Source organism: Erpetoichthys calabaricus, chromosome 3, assembly GCF_900747795.2.
Source record: "Erpetoichthys calabaricus chromosome 3, fErpCal1.3, whole genome shotgun sequence".
NCBI classification, from domain to species: Eukaryota; Metazoa; Chordata; class Cladistia; order Polypteriformes; family Polypteridae; genus Erpetoichthys; species Erpetoichthys calabaricus.
This window is the reverse complement of record NC_041396.2, coordinates 117,957,965-117,978,851: the sequence shown is the minus strand read 5'-3', so window position 1 is coordinate 117,978,851 and position 20,887 is coordinate 117,957,965. Positions and strand designations below refer to the sequence as shown.

Here is a 20,887-nt window from a genome sequence, read left to right as displayed (position 1 = left end):
AGGGTAAATAATATATAGTTATTTGGAATACATACATTTCATGTGTGTTCCGTGTCCACAACGATCTGTGTAAGCGTAGAATGACAGGAACTGCTAAACACATAGATAATACAGAAACTTTTTCCATGTTATACTAATAATGGCATGAAGTGTATAATGTGTGAAGACTTTAGTCCAAATATCAAATAAACATGTTCGCTTTTATTCAAGAATATAACCAAAGGAAAAAAAAGCATTTGATTTACATGTTGCTGTCAATGAGTTAAAATTCAGCAGAGTAGCCATCAGGGCCTGTTGATTGCCCCCTCTGAAGTGAGTTTATAGTGTCTAGTAATTCTGAGAGTGTCAGAGGTTTATCCAATTCCTCTCCACTGAGAGCATCTAGCTGTGGTATCTGTAATGCACCGAAAAACGCATATTGTGTCTTGTCTTCTTTAAACTCAGTAGAATATAATGACTTATAGTACTCTTTAAACCTTAGAACGTAGACTTCATTATATCTTTGTGTGTGAGGAAACTGGGGGCAGGCGACTGCATGTGCATGTTTACTGACAGATAGGCCAGCATTTTGCATGGAGCATGCATTAAATTAAAAGAGAAATGGCTCACAAAGATGCGCAAACACGATGAGATTTTTGACAATCACACTTTGGTGTGCCTGCGCCAAATCAGAAGGGACACTGAATTCCACGGAGCGCTGAAATCTTAACTAAGCCATCCCTCATCTATAGCATGCTACAGATAAACAAGCTAAAGTCAGAAATATCCTGTGCCTCCTGCTGTGAATGAGTTTCTGACAGCTTCCTTGTGAGGCGTGCAAGAAAAAACAAATAGTGTTGCAGTTTGGTGCTTTGAGGAAATTTCTGTAAATGTTTGGAGCCAATCAACAAAGTTTATTTATTACATTGACAATATGCCCAGCCAATCAATGACAGATGATACCGTTTACCTTTGGCTCAGCCTTAGTCAACACACAAAGTTTTTTCTCACTTAAAGCACCAGGATGTAAAGCCAAAGGAGAGGGAGAAGTGGGGAATTGGGGACACCCTCAGGAGCCTTGTAAGAGGTACAGCAGTCTGCTTGAGACCAGTTCTCTGTTAATGTATATGCACTTTTAGCAGTAGGGGGCGCTATTGCTCCCTTGAACCCTCAGGTTCCAACACCAAACACAAGGTAAAAGTATAATTCCTCTTATTTTTATTACAATACAGTGCACTAAGCACCCTCCACTCCACACTACACATACAATACTCAATACTATTAATTCACAATTCTTACTCCCAATCCTCCTCTCCCAGACACTTAGCCACCCTTCCTCCCAGCTCAGCTCACTCATCTGGGGTTTCCCAGAATCCTTTATAGTCCCTGACCCGGAAGTGGTTCCAGCCCAACAATCCATAACTCCTCATCACTTCCGGGTCAGATTAAAAGTCCTTTTCTTCAACCCGGAAGCACGTTGTTCCTTCCGGTCATGTGATCATGATGCACTTCTGGGTTATAGGGCACGTAGCACTCTGTAAGCCTCCCTACAGCGGCTCCTGGTGGTCCCCATGGTATCCAGCAGGGTTGTTTATAAAAACTACAATGTCCATAATGCCCTGCTGGAATTTGGGGAACTTCCATGCTGCTGGGAGGGCTTCATCTAGCGGCCTGGAGGTGTGGACCGGAATATTTGACCGGCCATCACAACTCTTAAAAATAAAGTTTCCAGAGTGGTTCTTCAGTGTGATGCCATAGTGGAGACATTTTTAGATCCTAAGAGACCCATTCACATGACGGCTCGAGAAAGAACCATTTATTTATTTAGATTTGTTACAGGTTTCATACAGTAAATAACAACAGATAGATGGTAACTGATTTGTGAAATACTAATAGGTTTATGATTTTAAAAGGCCTCTCAATGCATACAACAGCACAGGCTAAGTCAGGTAGCCTACCTAACAGTAAAGATTTCTTTTTTTTTACGTAAAATGTTTTCAAAGCAGAAAGAACCAACTTCATATGTAAAGAACCCTTCCCAAAATGAAATGGTGCTTTGCCAAGGAACAAGGTTCCTTTCAACCAACAAGGTTCTCTTCAATAAGGAACCACACAACTCAGCAAAGAAGAGAGTCTTCCAGATTGGTCCACTATAGCCACTCATATACCACCATCTACTACTAATTTGTGCTGTGTCTTTTTTTCAATCTATCTGCACCTTCCCTTCAAAGTGCTGTCTGCTAAGTAGTTTAGACTGCATGCCCCAATTCTGGTGTCATTTAACAACTCTAGCCTCACATGTACAGTCATTCAATTAGCTTCATATTTATATTGCTGAAAATCATCAACTTCATATTGGTCATTCCAAGCTTTGAACCTTGGTCACAGAACATTGTTAACTATGTTTACTTTAACATTTTCCCAAGTAGTCCATCAAAACAGAGCTTTAAATGGTTATTCCATATTTCCCCCTGTAGGAGCTTGGGTTACAATTACTGTATACCTTCCTTACTGTCCCAGAAATTGACAGGGGCCCTTTTAAAATCTCGAACAGACCTAAGTAAATCATGAAAGTCAGAGAGCATCCACAGTTGATAACATGGTGAGCTAAGGAAAACATGAAGGGGACTGTTAAGTACATAACTACACATTCGGTAGAGAATAGGGACAGAGAAGCCCCTCCCATTAGGGAATCGTCCCACTGTTGAGTTGATAAAATGAGAACTGAGGGTGACAATTCACTTTTTGAATCAAAAGCTTGAATTATAAAGTTGGACTGGTGTAGGTAAAAGGAAAAAAATCATCATCTGATCTTGCTTTGGTTTAATGGACTCTTTATATTTTGGTAAAGAAGGATATAAGGGTGAATTCCAGGAGTCTGTCCCAACTTTCTCCAGCACTTCTAGTACCTCTCTTTCTCCTCCCTACTTGCTTTAACCATCTGCTCAAAATCCTTAGTCAAATTGTCTTTCCATTTCTGGAAAAACCATTCTTCATCTCAATTATTCTTAACTATTTTTTATTTAACAGAGTTAACAAACTACATCCACCCATTCCAGCTCCAGGAGCTGTTTATATACAATTAATGACACTTTGAATGGTCATCAGCAATCAACTTAGGCTATTTTGAATATACTCATTGTATCAGACTATGTAGTTATGCTAGTGAACTGGCAAGTGAGGACTGGGTAGATATCTAGAGGTGGAATTTTTCATTATTTTTTATGCACTAAATTAGCATAAAAGAGCATTGCTCCAAATAACTGCAGAAGTTGCCTATTTTTTAAACCCAGTTTAATGAAAAGAGCTGTTGGTCTTTGACCATGAGCAATCTGATGCTTAGTAAAATAGAAATAAAATATTATAAATAATAATAAATAAGTCCTGCGGTGGGTTGGCACCCTGCCCAGGATTGGTTCCCTGCCTTGTGCCCTGTGTTGGCTGGGTTTGGCTCCAGCAGACCCCTGTGACCCTGTGTTCGGATTCAGCAGGTTGGAAAATGGATGGATGGATAATAAATAATATTATTTAATTAATATTAATATAATAAAAATTTAATAATAAATAATAATAAAATAAAACTGCTCCATTCATGCTGTGTAAATTACATGCCCAATTCTTTAAGCAATAACTACTTTGAAATGCTGAAACAGGCAGATCACAACTGTTCTCTCACATAACAATTTAAAAAAGAAAAGGCAGAGTTGCCCATTACCAGCAGATAATATCCAGGATGGTGAAAACACCAAAAGGAGAGCTTGTTGAAAAAGACATTATTACCTTTTGTTATGTGGGCTAAGTGTTTTCCCTGATTCTTAAACATTACCCAGAATGAATGGTAAAGGGACCAGGTACTGAAATAACCAAAATAAAAATTTGTCAAAGGAAAGGCTAAGCTCAAAACTGAAAGTCAAAAACCACAGTAAACAAATCAGAAATGCAATCTGAAATCAAAGTAAAAAGAAATGCAGTGTTCTAAAAGCTTTGTGTTATGATACCACCACTAAACAGTTCAAAATGTTTTGTTGCAATCCAGAATCTTGGACAACCAGAAAGTGCACAGCACTAACCTTTATACCATTACAACAGTGACATCATGCACCGCAACTTCTGGCTGTCGCACAATAGCAATGGCACTAGTACCTGAAAACAAAGCTGACCCAAAAGTGGAGGAACCCATGGTAAAAGAAAAAGCAGCATGTACTGACACTAAATAGTTTAAGGATTTTTAAAACAAGCTTAATTCCACAAAATATTTAGTGAAATTAATTCCACGTGCTCCAAAACTAGTTCAAAGAAAAATAAAAAGAACCCCCAATTATAACAAGGTACAGTCTACAGCTGGAGATGTCTCATTATACCTCTTATACCAAGAAATTGTGGAAGAAACAGATGCTTCACTCTGAGTGTGACACAGAACAGGTGTGCTGTACTTATGTTGATATACTGACTCCAAGTGAGACATTATTGGTTTTAGTGAAGAGGGCCAGGAGATCTGTTTAGCCATAAGGCAAGCTAAGGTCAGAACTGAAAGTAAATCTTTTCTTCCTGACAAATTCAAAATGTAATGAAAAAATCAGTAATCCAAATTGAGAGCAAGAGATCAAAAAAACAGGTGCCCAAAAAGCACAAGGTCTATTTGAGAAACTCTGAAAGTTTAGAAATGTTTGGAGCAATCTTTTAAACCGTTTCTCTGATGATGTAACAGGCAGAATTATGGGAAACACCAAAAAGCCCCAATAAGATATGAGAAAAAAGACCAGGTAACAAAATGAGATCAATTATTATCACTTATTGTGAATCTGGTTGGAACAAATATCTGCAGCCAATGAGCGTCTCCAGGACTGAATTTGTGAGCCACTGTTCTAAATGAACAGCATAAAAATAAGAATATAAAAAGTCTGACAAATGAGAGGTGACCATTCAGTCTATAAATCTTGTTTGTTCAGCTAATAGCTAAGATGTCCCAATTTTTCATCCAGTCACTTCTTAAAGGATATCAAAGTTTTTGCTTCAACTACACGGCTCTGTAGTTTGTTCCTGTTTCCTACAAATGATAATCCCTCTAATTTCAGTCTGATGCCACCATACAGGTTTACGGTAATGATAATTTCCAAACTAGTCTTTCCAGACTTAAAAGAGTAAGGTAGTAACAAGTTCTCCAAACCTGGGAATGCCTGGTGTTTTCACCTCTTGTGCTCTTCTGGTACCACTAACAATTGGTTAATTTTGACAATATATATTTACAATAAAGATGCTTATCTTCAATAAAAATGTTACAATTATTGATTTTAAAAATATGCTATTTTTAGAAGAGTTTGTATTTTGAATATACAGTTGGTATAGAAGAGGATCACCCCCTTTAAAAATATTCAATTTTCTTCCTTTATGGCCTAAAATAAACATACACACGGAAATCTTTTTTATCTTTTTACTCAAAGAAACATACAACAGCCAAGTCAAAGATGTGATAGCAACAGTTTGGAAAAATAATAATAAATGAAAAACTGATAAAGTTTGAATTAGTAGAGGGTCACCCTCCCTGTGTCAGTACTTTGTGGAACCACCTTTTGCTTTAAGTACAGCCTTGATTTTGTTGGGATTCTTCTGCACCAATTTTGCACATCTAGACTGAGCAGTATTTGCCTACTTGCATTTAAAGATCTAATCACTTCCAGTCAGACTGGATGGTGAGTGCAGATGGTCTGAAAATTTCAAATCATTCAATAGATTTTCAATAGGGTTTAAGTCTAGACGCTGACTGGAGTATGCAAGGACATTCACATTTTTCTCCTTCATCCACTGTGTAGTCAATTTTGTTGTGTGCTTCTGGTCATTGTTATGTTGAAAGGTGATCCTTCTATCTATCCTCAACTTTCTGGATGCAGGTTTTCTTCCAAAATTTAATGATATTTTGCACCCTGTTTTTTCTTCTACCCTGACAAGTGTCCCAGTCCCTGCTGCAGATAAACACCTCCTACCACCTCCATGTTTTACGGTAGGTATGGTGTGTTTTGGATGGTAAGCTGTATTGGCTTTCTGCCAGGTGTACGGTTGGGTGTTGAGGCCAAAGAGATCTATTTTGGTCTCATCTGACCATGACACAATTTTCCATTTGGCCTCAGAATCTTCAAGGTATCTTTTGGAAAAGTTCGATTGAGACTTAATGTGGCCTTTTTTGAGAAGTGGCTTATTACTTACAACCCTCCCATACAAGACACATTTGTGGAGCACTTGTGATATTGTTGTCACATGCAAACAATGAATTTTTGACTCATTGGCATAAGGTGCTGTTACTCCTTCAACATTGACTCTGACCAGTTTCCTCATCCCTCTTCCATCCAGTTTGGAGGGACGGCCTTATCCAGGGAGGGTCCTAGTAGTACCAAACATTGTCCATTCTTAATTATGGATTTTACTGTGCTCCTAAGGATTGATAAAGCTTTTGAAATCTTTTTGTGTTCATCTCCTGACTTGTGCCTGTCCACAACTTTATCTCTGAGATCTTTTGAAAGTGCCTTACCACCCATAGTCAGTTGTTTGCTTTTAGTTGCATTACCAAACACTGGAATGCTCCAGGAATAGCTAAACTAATTCCATTGATAACAACTGATCTCAGGTGGAAGCCAATGACCTCAGTGTGCAATGGAGAAAGTGATTAATTACATCTGATTGAGTTTATGTGGTATTGAGTATTATTTGGGAGGTGGGTGTTCTTTAATCAATCTCAGTGATGCTTGTCTTTTATTTATTATAATTTTTCCGAACTGTGCTATTATATATTTGACCAGGATGTTAAAGGTTGCTTCAAGTAAACAAAGCTAAAAAAATATTTTTTGTGTCTGTGTTTATTTTAGGCTGTAAAGCAACAAAATGTGAATATTTTCAAAGGGGGGGATTCTTTTCTATATCCACTGTAGGTGTCAGGAAATAGTTGCACTAAGCAAAGCTGTGACTCTTGAAATATTGCACTTTAAACAAGTGTTATGTATGAGTTGCAAATTGGTGGATCAATACTTGAATTTAAATTTAACAAATACACAGTAAACACAATTAAAAAAGAGTAACATACTGCAGTATTGCTGTATACAGCAATGCTGTACATTTAATTTATATTAGTTAAAAAATTCAAAAGATGGGAAATTTCTGCTTACCACAGTAAAGATTTCTAAGCAAATACCTCTTTTATGGCAGGTATTTCCTCTATTGTTAAATAATGTGGCTGTAAGAAATACAAGAAATGTGACTTCCTTTAGTACGTAGAGTTGAAGGAGATTTTTTTTTCAGTGCACATAGAATGCTGCGTGTTTTTTTGAAATCTGAGGGTTTGCTCTTCAAGAGAAGTGCAACCACACAGTTTCTGAAAACGTAGCGGAATTTATCAATGTTTGGAAGTGCCCACTCAAATCCTTTTGCCTATATAAATGGACAAGAAGACACCAAAAGAACACAGAGACGCAAATCTGACTGAACACAAGCTTAAAGGAGAACATCCAACAAAGAGAAGAAATGAAATCATCAGCCGTGTTCATTGCTGTTGTCCTCTTCGCAGGCTTGTGCTCACAGATCTCTGGACAAAGTAAGTTGGGCATTGGAGAATCATTGCTAACTAAAAACATCATTGCACTAATTATATGAAATTATTTCTGTTACATGACATAAATAGATTGTGATATTTAAAAAGGTATTGAGAAATAAAAAAAAACAAATCCCATAGAAATGTTTTTTAATACATATATTGTGTATCTTGATATCTTATGAAGTAATCAGTCTGATATTTCAGTTTTTTTGTCTTTTTAATTATTAAGCATTGTAAATAATATTAGTATGTGAGACATTTAAATGATATAAGCCATTCAAGACAAATAGGATTTGATAACTTTGTGTAGGCGAAATCAGTACTTTTACAATTTTTATTTTAGTTTGTGCTTTTTAAATGAAAGCAAAAACTGTAAAAATAGGTTAGGTACAGTAGATTGTAATTCTGAAGCAATAGTAAATAGTCTGAATCACTACACATGATCTGTGTACAGTACTTGCAACTCTGTAATATTTTTAATTATTTATTTTATAGATACCAATCAACCTTCAAAATGCTGCTTCAGTTATTTGGAAACAAGGATCCCTTTAAGAATGGTATCCAACTATGAAAGAACACGATCAGACTGCACTAAACCTGGCATTGTGTAAGTATAACTTTACATAAGCTGAGAAAGAACTTTAAATTACTGGGTGTAGCATTTCTGAATATATGTGACAGGGTGAGACCTTTTATTACAGATTCAGCTAGAGCAGTACAACAGGAAATTTTACATAACTCAACATGCTATACATAGAGTACAGTAGGTGCCTATATAGTGTATATACTGGTGGATATGTATAGTGCATGTTGTTCTTGATCTGAAGACTAAGTGACTTTTCAATACGCAGTCAAGCTCTGGGCTATAGCTTGTTACTGTTGGTTGCGGTTGTGGCTGCCACACACACTGATGCAGCTCTGCAATCTCCTACATTTCTCCAGCCTTCCCACTGAAAGCAAATCATAATAAGAAACCATCATGGCAGGCTGAAGAAAATATTCCTCTAGGTATTTTCAAACCAATTCAACATTACAAGCTCTCTCAGATGAGTAGGAATTAAAATAGAAGCAATGTGATTTCCATTTAAATCATGTTTACTGTATATAAATGAAATTCCAAATAAAGCATGCTAGTATCAAAGGAAATGAAATATTTACCAGAATTAAAAGGTTGCTTTGCCACTAACTTACCAATAAGCTTCAAAGATGTAATGATCAAACCCTAATATTATTACTGCATGTAAATTAATAAACTTGTTCATCATCTTTTTTCATACTTTGTTCTGCAGATTCACCACAAGAAAAGGTCATCTGCTCTGTGCTGATCCTGAACAGAAATGGGTCAAAGATAGTGTTGATCATCTGAATGCAATTTTTAAAGCATACCCTGAAGATTTAAAGACTGATGCCCCTTCTGTTGGAAAAAAGTGAGAGGAAAAGCTTTTCCACATTTATCCGATCAGACCAACATTACAGTCACTGGACTTCAGGAAATGTTATATATGCTGCCATTTATAAATGGATCTACTGTATATATGATTGATATTTTACTTTTTGGCTCTCTTTAAGTACAAACTCCTTAAAAAATATCTAAATATGTTTAATGAAATATAATAAGGAAAGTTTTGAATTCAGAATAAAATACTTGTTAATAATACATCACTGTTTTAATATTTTGTATTCCAATACAGCATTGCTTCTATTTAATTTATTTATTCTTTTAAGATATACTCATTACATCAGTTCCTGTGCTTCTTTCTCACTAGAAGTAAAGCATATAAAACCCCAATGAAAGTATCAGATTTGCAGAACTGACAATCAGTTCTTTCAAATTCTCACCACACCAAATTCTCTTTCACAGAACATTTTACATTTTCCAGTTCCGTTGGTGCTTTCCAAAGGGTGTCCACATTAATACAACTGTGCATTCACTTTTATTATCCTCTTTGTAGACCCAACGGAAGCATTCTTTTCTTGTGATAATTTCTTTATCATGCCCTTATCCAGTTGTAGGATTGGCCACTAGGCAACACGAAATTAAATGTGTCAAAAACGTTTTTAGTTAGCTACTGTACATTTATTGGACTTGAGCTCTGTTCTCTGAACAATAATTCTGTGATGTTTTTGCCTACTTGTACTCGGACTATAAATGAGACATAATCCCTTCAGCATGTTAAAACTCTAAGTGGTCTATGCCAGCAACACTACCTTCCACTAAAAGTACCTGGGGCAATCTTCAGTAAATGTACAAACCCTCTTGATACAGAGCAGAAGCGGTCCCGCTCAAAAGCTTTTAGCATTATGAAGCACTTTATACAGTCATTGAGGCTGAACTTGTGACCTAATAAAGAACCTCATTTTGCACATTTGAACGTTGATCATTAAATCTAGGACTTAATGTCTATTTCAACTTCAATGGGGATAAAGAGAAACTTGCATTCACCTCCACAATCTATTGAAAAAAGACCCTAAAGTTCTTAAACTCTTCCATTTGAGGGGTTCTCCTTACTCATCTCTAAGAGGATTTCTCTTATTTTTAGGGATGTCATTTACCTCAAAGTGACTGTATACTTATTCCAACCACTACATGTTCCAGAAATGTCCAAATATCAAAATAAGCCAAGAGAAACAATTACAGAAATACAATGCTTAGGTCATAATTTGTATGTTTACCAAGCCTCAGCTGTGTCTTGATATACTTGCCATGAAAATTATTAACAGGAGCAATTCTCATGGCAGAGTCTAAAGACCGCAGAAATGAGGTATCAATTAATACCAAGTATGCAAAAACAATGCAAACACAAAGCAAAATGGTGTAGCACAGTAATCCTGAAGTCCATATTCATGCATACCTCTGAAAACATACTCCAGGTTGTGCAAACCTAAATCATGTCAAGATTTACAAAGTTAACCATGTGCAAGAAGGGAAACTACAACTTTTCACTGATATATTTGTGCAAGGACAAAACATTAGTTCTTCTTTCCACAGCAAACAAAGAGTTCACAATGCTATCAGCAACAGTCACTATTTATACTGTACTCCGTGAAGTTGTAATGCAGTCTGATATTGGTTAAAGAACATTCTCTTACATGGTGCTATGTAAAGGTCTTAGGTACATAATTCTGTAAAGTGAAGTTGCAAAAAATAATGATTTTTGTCTTCTGGGAGGTTATACTTGTGTTAAAAATATATATCAATATGTTACTAATTTGTATTTTATTTCATGCCTTGTATGTAGTGTGAGTGCCGCAGGAGGTGGATGGATGTCCCAGAGGGTGATTCTTTGCCTGGAAAAGGCACTAACATAAAAGAAACTGGAAGGACAGGCTCTCTGACCAGATGGAAACAAGGATACTTACTTGGCAGGGAGGCCACTATGTTGGAAGGACCAGGGGAGACAACAGAATCTAGTTACTGTATCCCATCATACACTAGAGGGCAGCATCCTTTGGAATTGAGTCCTCTTTAGATATCTACTGTACAGGGCATCATGGAAATTGGAATTCCAGCATACAGCCCTGTTGGGTTCCGTGTGTGCTACCAGGAACTCCGCAGGGAGATATTGTCCCTATTTTGTGGGACTTCCGTCTAATCATTTCCTAGCCCAGGAAATGCTCCTGAGTCAAAGATAAAAGGAGCTGTATTGTATTTCTGTACTTTTTATACCCTGATTGTGTTAAATGTTATTGTTCATTAATAAAAGGGACAAAGATAAACTAACTTCTTAATATCAAAAAAATACTTGTGTGATTAACCTTTGCCTTTAAAACTATACTCTATCTGTGTTCTTAGGTTCACTGTCATTATATTTTCTACTCTTCTGCAGACTGACTGCATCAGCTTCTGCAAGTAATCCCAGGCAACCTCGATTATTTTTTAGATTAGGGCCCTGTGCAGAGTATACCATCTGCTGAAGAAAACATTTTTCTTCTTTTTATCTGGAGATAGCCCTTTATGATAGTTCTTGGCTGTGTGGTTGCAGTCATTGTCCTGCTACAGAAAGAAGTTTTGAGCGATCCAATACTTCCCTGTTGATACTGCATGATGGATACGAATCTGCTTATATTTGTCAGCTGTTTTACCATGTAAAAGTGTTCTTGAAGGGTACTTTAACCTCAAAGGTTCATAAGTATAGTATTGTGTGCCAAGAACAGTCAGAAGCATCTCTAAAGCCATACAATTTTAAAGAGTAATACTGCACAAGGAAACCATTTTAGAAGAGACATCTTTAAGACCAGAGCTAGTGAAATTTCCAAAATTCTTACTTTCATGGGAATTCCATATGGATAAGGCATGGGAAAAACAACATCAATACACAATTCAGTATGAGAAAGTTTAGACATTTTTTGGGGTAGCAATGAAGAGTGAACAGTCACATGAGAAAACACATAAGCAATTAAATAGCACCCACAGCACCCTCTGAGCAACAGGAATGCATGTTCTGTCCACACACAAAGTTTGTTTTACTAAGAGCAATAGGTTGCTGAGCCCAAAGGAGAGGATGAATTGCTGAATTAGGTACACCATCAAGTGCCTTGTAAGAGGTATAGCAATTTAATTGAGAACATTTCTCTAGTATATAGCTGGCAACAAGTTTTTTGTTGGGTTTCTTAGAATTATTCTGATCTCTAACAAATATGGGAACTTAAAATTACAGATAAATTGTCCCCTATAATTACTTTTGGTGCTTCTATACCTGTAGGGTAGGCAGCAAAGTCTTCTAGTCTTTGAAACAATGAGACGGGGGTGACTAGGGGCCTCATGTATAAATCGTGGCGTATACAAGTTTTCCACTTGGTTTGGAAACTGGGGACACCCAGTGTCAAAGCAGTGCTTTTGTTCTAGTGTGGTTTCCCTTTCTTTTTTAGATCCACATCCCTGACATGGCTTTATAAATACACTGAAATTAACCGCATATTGTTTATTAGTTTAAGGCATCTGATTGTAATTAACCTGTAACAAAATAATGGTTCACGGAATGGCCAAACTAGTCCAAATACCTTAGCAGCTTTAGCGTTGTTACTCTCACTGCACCTTCTTCTTCTTCTTCTTCTTCTTTCAGCTGCTCCCGTTAGGGGTTGTCACAGCGGATCATCTTTTTCCATATTACTCTAACTGCACCACTCGGAGTATTTATATCACTGTATCTGAGTGTGGAATCACAGCTCTACAGCAGCTGATTGGAAAGTGAATTATCGGTATACAATATCAAGCACACGCTGCCTCAGCCATGCTGCCTATTTGAGCTGCTCTCATGCGGCAAATGCTTCAGAGCCTTTCCTGTACAGACCTCGCGGTTCAGAAAATGTTTCATTTAAAGAACTATAAATGCACTCAATCAGTCCATCAAGTGCTCCTTGTAGAACTGTTTGTACGTATTAGTACAATTACCTCACTATAAACTTATCAGTTATAATATTGCACAACTTGAGCCACTTTATAAAGCACATATGTACATATGATGTCGATATCATTTTTAAGATGAAATGCAGCAAAATATGTTCATTACATTATACAGATAAAATGCTACCATCATTTAAATAATCTATATTGTTAATAATTAAACATGTGACGACACGGTGTCGCAGCGCTAGCTAGTTCAGGGATTGTTCCTGCCTAGCTCTGCATTCTTGCTGGGGCTGGCGCAACATTGGAAGGATAGATGGATAGAATAATTCAACATGTACTACGAAGATATTTCAATGTTCCTTAAAAGTTTTGAAGAATCGGTGTTCTAAGCTTACAGATGGTTTAACGTCTATTACAGAGTTGATTGTGTGGCAATTGGTTACTTGGAGAAAGAAAAGGAAGGACAAGAATTGGAGGTTAGTACATTTAAAAGAGACAGTACTGCTGCAATAAATTATTTCATTGAAGGTCGCACACGGTGCAGCAAGCATCTTTCATGAGGCAGGAACAATCTCTGGACAGGGCACCAGCTCGTCACTATCACTGCACCACTGTGTTCCCATGTTTAGTACATGCTTTAATTCCTATCATCATGAAAATGATATCAAGTATACATCTCAGTATTTTAATTATTCAGAGAGCTGTAATATCATGAATATAATGAATTCTGTGTCCTGTCGGAGGAAGAGAAAACCCATTTAAGAAGCACATAGTGATTCACACATATAGAGCACATAGAAGAACACATACAAAACAAAGCATTTAATGTGGAGGAACCCATGGTAAAAGAAAATAGCAGCATGTACTGACACTAAATAGTTTAAGGATTTTTAAAACAAGCTTAATTCCACAAAATATTTAGTGAAATTCATTCCACATGCAACAAAACTAGTTAAAAGAAAAATAAAAAGAACCCCCAATTATAACAAGGTACAGTCTACAGTTGGAGATGTCAAATTATACATGGAAGAATCAGATGTGCTGTACTTATGTTGATATACTGACTCAAAGTGAGACATTATTGTTTTTAGTGAAGAGTGCCAGGAGATGCATTTAGCCATAAGGCGAGCTAAGGTCAAAACTGAAAGTAGATCTTATCTTCCTGACAAATTCAAAATGTAATGAAAAAATCAGTAATCCAAACTGAGAGCAAAAGATCAAAAAAACAGGTGCCCAAAAAGCACAAGGTCTATTTGGGAAACTCTGAAAGTTTGGAAATGTTTGGAGCAATCTTTTAAACCGTTTCTCTGATGATGTAACAGGTAGAATTGTGGGAAACACCAAAACCCCAATAAGATATGAGAAAAAAAGACCAGGTAACAAAATGAGATCAATTATTATCACTTATTGTGAATCTGGTTGGAACAAATATCTGCAGCCAATGAGCGTCTCCAGGTCTGAATTTGTGAGCCACTGTTCTAAATGAACAGCATAAAAATAAGAATATAAAAAGTCTGACAAATGAGAGGTGACCATTCAGTCTATAAATCTTGTTTGTTCAGCTAATAGCTAAGCTGTCCCGATTTTTCATCCAGTCACTTCTTAAAGGATATCAAAGTTTTTGCTTCAACTACACGGCTCTGTAGTTTGTTCCTGTTTCCTACAAATGATAATCCCTCTAATTTCAGTCTGATGCCACCATACAGGTTTAAGGTAATGATAATTTCCAAACTAGTCTTTCCAGACTTAAAAGAGTAAGGTAGTAACAAGTTCTCCAAACCTGGGAATGCCTGGTGTTTTCACCTCTTGTGCTCTTCTGGTACCACTAACAATTGGTTAATTTTGACAATATATATTTACAATAAAGATGCTTATCTTCAATAAAAATGTTACAATTATTGATTTTAAAAATATGCTATTTTTAGAAGAGTTTGTATTTTGAATATACAGTTGGTATAGAAGAGGATCACCCCCTTTAAAAATATTCAATTTTCTTCCTTTATGGCCTAAAATAAACATACACACGGAAATCTTTTTTATCTTTTTACTCAAAAAAACATACAACAGCCAAGTCAAAGATGTGATAGCAACAGTTTGGAAAAATAATAATAAATGAAAAACTGATAAAGTTTGAATTAGTAGAGGGTCACCCTCCCTGTGTCAGTACTTTGTGGAACCACCTTTTGCTTTAAGTACAGCCTTGATTTTGTTGGGATTCTTCTGCACCAATTTTGCACATCTAGACTGAGCAGTATTTGCCTACTTGCATTTACAGATCTAATCACTTCCAGTCAGACTGGATGGTGGGTGCAGATGGTCTGAAAATTTCAAATCATTCAATAGATTTTCAATAGGGTTTAAGTCTAGACGCTGACTGGAGTACACAAGGACATTCACATTTTTCTCCTTCATCCACTGTGTAGTCAATTTTGTTGTGTGCTTCTGGTCATTGTTATGTTGAAAGGTGATCCTTCTATCTATCCTCAACTTTCTGGATGCAGGTTTTCTTCCAAAATTTATTGATATTTTGCACCCTGTTTTTTCTTCTACCCTGACAAGTGCCCCAGTCCCTGCTGCAGATAAACACCTCCTACCACCTCCATGTTTTACGGTAGGTATGGTGTGTTTTGGATGGTAAGCTGTATTGGCTTTCTGCCAGGTGTACGGTTGGGTGTTGAGGCCAAATAGATCTATTTTGGTCTCATCTGACCATGACACAATTTTCCATTTGGCCTCAGAATCTTCAAGGTATCTTTTGGAAAAGCTCAATTGAGACTTAATGTGGCCTTTTTTGAGAAGTGGCTTATTACTTACAACCCTCCCATACAAGCCACATTTGTGGAGCATTTGTGATATTGTTGTCACATGCAAACAATTAATTTTTGACTCATTGGCATAAGGTGCTGTTACTCCTTCAACATTGACTCTGACCAGTTTCCTCATCCCTCTTCCATCCAGTTTGGAGGGACGGCCTTATCCAGGGAGGGTAATAGTAGTACCAAACATTGTCCATTCTTAATTATGGATTTTACTGTGCTCCTAAGGATTGATAAAGCTTTTGAGATCTTTTTGTGTTCATCTCCTGACTTGTGCCTGTCCACAACTTTATCTCTGAGATCTTTTGAAAGTGCCTTACCACCCATAGTCAGTTGTTTGCTTTTAGTTGCATTACCAAACACTGGAATGCTCCAGGAATAGCTAAACTAATTCCATTGATAACAACTGATCGCAGGTGGAAGCCAATGACCTCAGTGTGCAATGGAGAAAGTGATTACTTACACCTGATTGAGTTTATGTGGTATTGAGTATTATTTGGGAGGTGGGTGTTCTTTAATCAATCTCAGTGATGCTTGTCTTTTATTTATTATAATTTTTCTGAACTGTGCTATTATATGCTTGACCAGGATGTTAAAGGTTGCTTCAAGAAAACAAAGCTAAAAAAATATTTTGTGTGTGAGTGTTTATTTTAGGCTGTAAAGCAACAAAATGTGAATATTTTCAAAGGGGGGGATTCTTTTCTATATCCACTGTAGGTGTCAGGAAATAGTTGCACTAAGCAAAGCTGTGACTCTTGAAATATTGCACTTTAAACAAGTGTTATGTATGTGTTGCAAATTGGTGGAACAATATTGGGATTTAAATTTAACAAATACACAGTAAACACAATTAAAAAAGAGTAACATACTGCAGTATTGCTGTATATAGCACTGCTGTACATTTAATTTATATTAGTTAAAAAATTCAAAAGATGGGAAATTTCTGCTTACCACAGTACAGATTTCTAAGCAAATACCTCTTTTATGGCAGGTATTTCCTCTATTGTTAAATACTGTGGCTGTAAGAAATACAAGAAATTTGACTTCCTTTAGTACGTAGAGTTGAAGGAGATTTTTTTTCAGTGCACTTAGAAGGCTGCGTGTTTTTTTGAAATCTGAGGGTTTGCTCTTCAAGAGAAGTGCAACCACACAGTTTCTGAAAACGTAGCGGAATTTATCAATGTTTGGAAGTGCCCACTCAAATTCTTTTGCCTATATAAATGGACAAGAAGACACCAAAAGAACACAGAGACGCAAATCTGACTGAACACAAGCTTAAAGGAGAACATCCAACAAAGAGAAGAAATGAAATCATCAGCCGTGTTCATTGCAGTTGTCCTCTTCGCAGGCTTGTGCTCACAGATCTCTGGACAAAGTAAGTTGGGCATTGGAGAATCACTGCTAACTAAAAACATCATTGCACTAATTATATGAAATTATTTCTGTTACATGACATAAATAGATTGTGATATTTAAAAAGGTATTGAGAAATAAAAAAAACCAAATCCCATAGTAATGTTTTTTAATACATATATTGTGTATCTTGATATCTTATGAAGTAATCAGTCTGATATTTCAGTTTTTTTGTCTTTTTAATTATTAAGCATTGTAAATAATATTAGTATGTGAGACATTTAAATGATATAAGCCATTCAAGACAAACAGGATTTGATAACTTTGTGTAGGCGAAATCAGTACTTTTACCATTTTTATTTTAGTCTGTGCTTTTTAAATGAAAGCAAAAACTGTAAAAATAGGTTAGGTACAGTAGATTGTAATTCTGAAGCAATAGTAAATAGTCTGAATCACTACACATGATCTGTGTACAGTACTTACAACTCTGTAATATTTTTAATTATTTATTTTATAGATACAAATAAACCATCAAAATGCTGCTTCAGTTATTTGGAAAAAAGGATCCCTTTAAAAATGTTGTCCAATTTTGAAAGAACACGATCAGACTGCACTAGACCTGGCATTGTGTAAGTATAACTTTACGTAAGCTAAAAAAGAACTTTAAATTAGTGGGTGTAGCATTTATGAATATATGTGACAGGGTGAGACCTTTTATTACAGATTCAGCTAGAGCAGTACAACAGGAAATTTTACATAACTCAACATGCTATACATAGAGTACAGTAGGTGCCTATATAGTGTATATGCTGGTGGATATGTATAGTGCATGTTGTTCTAAGTGACTTTTCAATACGCAGTCAAGCTCTGGGCTAGAGCTTGTTACTGTTGGTTGTGGTTGTGGCTGCCACACACACACACACACTGATGCAGCTCTGCAATCTCCTACATTTCTCCAGCCTTCCCACTGAAAGCAAATCATAATAAGAAACCATCATGGCAGGCTGAAGAAAATATTCCTCTATGTCTAGTCAACATTACAAGCTCTTTGAGATGAATAGGAATTAAAACAGAAGCAATGTGATTTCCATTTAAATCATGTTTACTGTATATAAATGAAATTCCAAATAAAGCATGCTAATATCAAAGGAAATGAAATATTTACCAGAATTAAAAGATTGCTTTACCACTAACTTACCAATAAGCTTCAAAGATGTAATGATCAAACCCTAATATTATTACTGCGTGTAAATTAATAAACTTGTTCATCATCTTTTTTCATACTTTGTTCTGCAGATTCATCACAAGAAAAGGTCATCTGGTCTGTGCTGATCCTAAACAGAAATGGGTCAAAGATAGCGTTGATCATCTGAATGCAATTTTTAATACATACCCTGAAGAGTTAAACACTGATGTCCCTTCTGTTGGAAAAAAGTGAGAGGAAAAGCTTTGCCACATTTATCCAAACAGACCAACATTACAGTCACTGGACTTCAGAAAATGTTATGTATGCTGCCATTTATAAATGGATCTACTGTATATACGATTGATATTTTACTTTTTGGGTCTCATAAAGTACAAACTCCTTAAAAAAATATTTAAATATGTTTAATTAAATATAATAAGGAAAGTTTTGAATTCAGAATAAAATACTTGTTAATAATATATCACTGCTTTAATTATTTTGAACCATCAGTTCTTTCAAATTCTCACACACCAAATTCTCTCTCACAGAACATTTTACATTTTCCAGTTCCGTTGGTGCTTTCCAAAGGGTGTCCACATTAATACAACTGTGCATTCACTTTTATTATCCTCTTTGTAGACCCGACAGAAGCATTCTTTTCTTGTGATAATTTTTTTGTCATGCCCTTATCCAGTTGTAGGATTGGCCACTAGAAAACAAGAGATTTAATGTATCAAAAAAGTTATTAGTTAGCTACTGTAAATTTATTGGACTTGAGCTCTGTTCTCTGAACAATAATTCTGTGATGTTTTTGCCTACTTGTACTCGGACTATAAATGAGACATAATCCCTTCAGCATGTTAAAACTCTAAGTGGTCTATGCCAGCAACACTACCTTCCACTAAAAGTACCTGGAGCAATCTTCACTAAATGTACAAACCCTCTTGATACAGAGCAGAAGCGGTCCCGCTGAAAAGCTTTTAGCATTATGAAGCACTTTATACAGTCATTGAGGCTGAACTTGTGACCTAATAAAGAACCTCATTTTGCACATTTGAACGTTGATCATTAAATCTAAGACTTAATGTCTATTTCAACTTCAATGGAGATAAAGAGAAACTTGCATTCACCTCCACAATCTATTGAAAAAAGACCCTAAAGTTCTTAAACTCTTCCATTTGAGGGGTTCTCCTTACTCATCTCTAAGAGGATTTCTCTTATTTTTAGGGATGTCATTTACCTCAAAGTGACTGTATACTTATTCCAACCACTACATGTTCCAGAAATGTCCAAATATCAAAATAAGCCAAGAGAAACAATTACAGAAATACAATGCTTAGGTCATAATTTGTATGTTTACCAAGCCTCAGCTGTGTCTTGATATACTTGCCATGAAAATTATTAACAGGAGCAATTCTCATGGCAGAGTCTAAAGACCACAGAAATGAGGTATAAATTAATACCAAGTATGCAAAAGCAATGTTAGCTATGCAAACACGAAGCAAAATGGTGTAGCACATTCATGCATATTCATGCATACCTCTGAAAACATACTCCAGGTTGTGCAATCTTAAACCATTTCAAGTTTTACAAAGTTAACCATGTGCAAGAAGGGAAACTACACTTTTTTACTCATATATTTGTGCATGGACAAAATATTAGTTCTTCTTTCCACAGCAAGCAAAGAGTTGACAATGCTATCAGCAAGAATCACCATTTATACTCTTCAGCGGAAAGTTGTAATGCAGTCCGTTATTGGTTTAAGAACATTCTCTTACACAGTGCTATGCAAAGGTCTTAGGTACATAACTCTGTAAAGTGAAGTTGCAAAAATATAATGATTTTTGTCTTCTGGGAGGTTATACTTGCGTTAAAAATGTATATCAATATGTTACTAATTTGTATTTTATTTCATACCTTGTATGTAGTGTGAGTGCCGCAGGAGGTGGATGGATGTCCCAGAGGGCGATTCATTGCCTGGAAAAGACACTACCATAAAAGAAACTGGAAGGACAGACTCTCTGACCGGATGGGAACAAGGATATTTACCTGGCAGGGAGGTCACTATGTTGGAAGGACCAGGGGAGACAACAGAATCTGGTTACTGTATCCCCTGATACACTAGAGGGCAGCATCCCTTTGAACTGAGTCCTCTTTAGATACCTACTTTACAGGGCATCATGGAAGTTGGAATTCCAGAATACAGCCCTGTTGGGTTTCGTGTGTGCTACCAGGAACTCTGCAGGGAGATATTGTCCCTATTTTGTGGGACTTCCGTCTAATCATTTCCTAGCCCAGGAAGTACTCCTGAGTCAAAGATAAAAGGAGCTGGATTGTATTTCTGTACTGTTTGTACCCTGATTGTGTTAAATGTTATTGGTCATTAATAAAAGGAACAAAGATAAACTAACTTTTTAATATCAAAAAATACTTGTGTGATTAACCTTTGCCTTTAAAACTATACTCTATCTGTGTTCTTAGGTTCACTGTCATTATATTTTCTACTCTTCTGCAGACTGACTGCTTCAGCCTCTCCAAATAATCCCAGGCAACCTCGATTATTGTTGAGATCAGGGCCCTGTGGAGAGTATACCATCTGCTGCAGAAACCATTTTTGTTCTTTT

The 20,887-nt window shown here is 36.4% G+C and overlaps 1 protein-coding gene across 3 annotated transcripts; it reads left to right on the top strand.

Annotated features, from left to right (window-relative positions):
* The first annotated feature begins 7,189 nt into the window (after window positions 1-7,189).
* On the top strand, window positions 7,190-18,742 carry LOC114648328 (C-C motif chemokine 3-like). Of its 3 annotated transcripts, none has more exons than XM_028797307.2 (3): window positions 7,190-7,558; window positions 8,054-8,165; window positions 8,848-9,215. In XM_028797307.2, exons 1-3 carry the CDS (start codon window positions 7,489-7,491, stop codon window positions 8,987-8,989), a joined length of 324 nt encoding a protein of 107 aa, XP_028653140.1. In that variant the 5' UTR covers window positions 7,190-7,488; the 3' UTR covers window positions 8,990-9,215. The 3 variants fall into 3 exon arrangements, with proteins under 3 accessions (XP_028653140.1, XP_051780245.1, XP_028653139.1); XM_051924285.1 differs by lacking the exons at window positions 8,054-8,165; window positions 8,848-9,215 and adding exons at window positions 17,595-17,706; window positions 18,374-18,742 and having other exon boundaries at window positions 7,294-7,558; XM_028797306.2 differs by lacking the exons at window positions 7,190-7,558; window positions 8,054-8,165; window positions 8,848-9,215 and adding exons at window positions 16,874-17,099; window positions 17,595-17,706; window positions 18,374-18,742.
* Window positions 18,743-20,887: the final 2,145 nt, after the last annotated feature.

What these genes read in the sequence shown, in the direction of transcription:
- LOC114648328 (XM_051924285.1), top strand. Translation starts at nt 7,489, where the DNA reads ATGAAATCATCAGCCGTGTTCATTGCTGTTGTCCTCTTCGCAGGCTTG. An exon ending in CTCACAGATCTCTGGACAAA is followed by an intron (nt 7,559 to 17,594) that starts GTAAGTTGGGCA and finishes TTTATTTTATAG; the next exon opens with ATACAAATAAACCATCAAAA. An exon ending in TGCACTAGACCTGGCATTGT is followed by an intron (nt 17,707 to 18,373) that starts GTAAGTATAACT and finishes TTTGTTCTGCAG; the next exon opens with ATTCATCACAAGAAAAGGTC.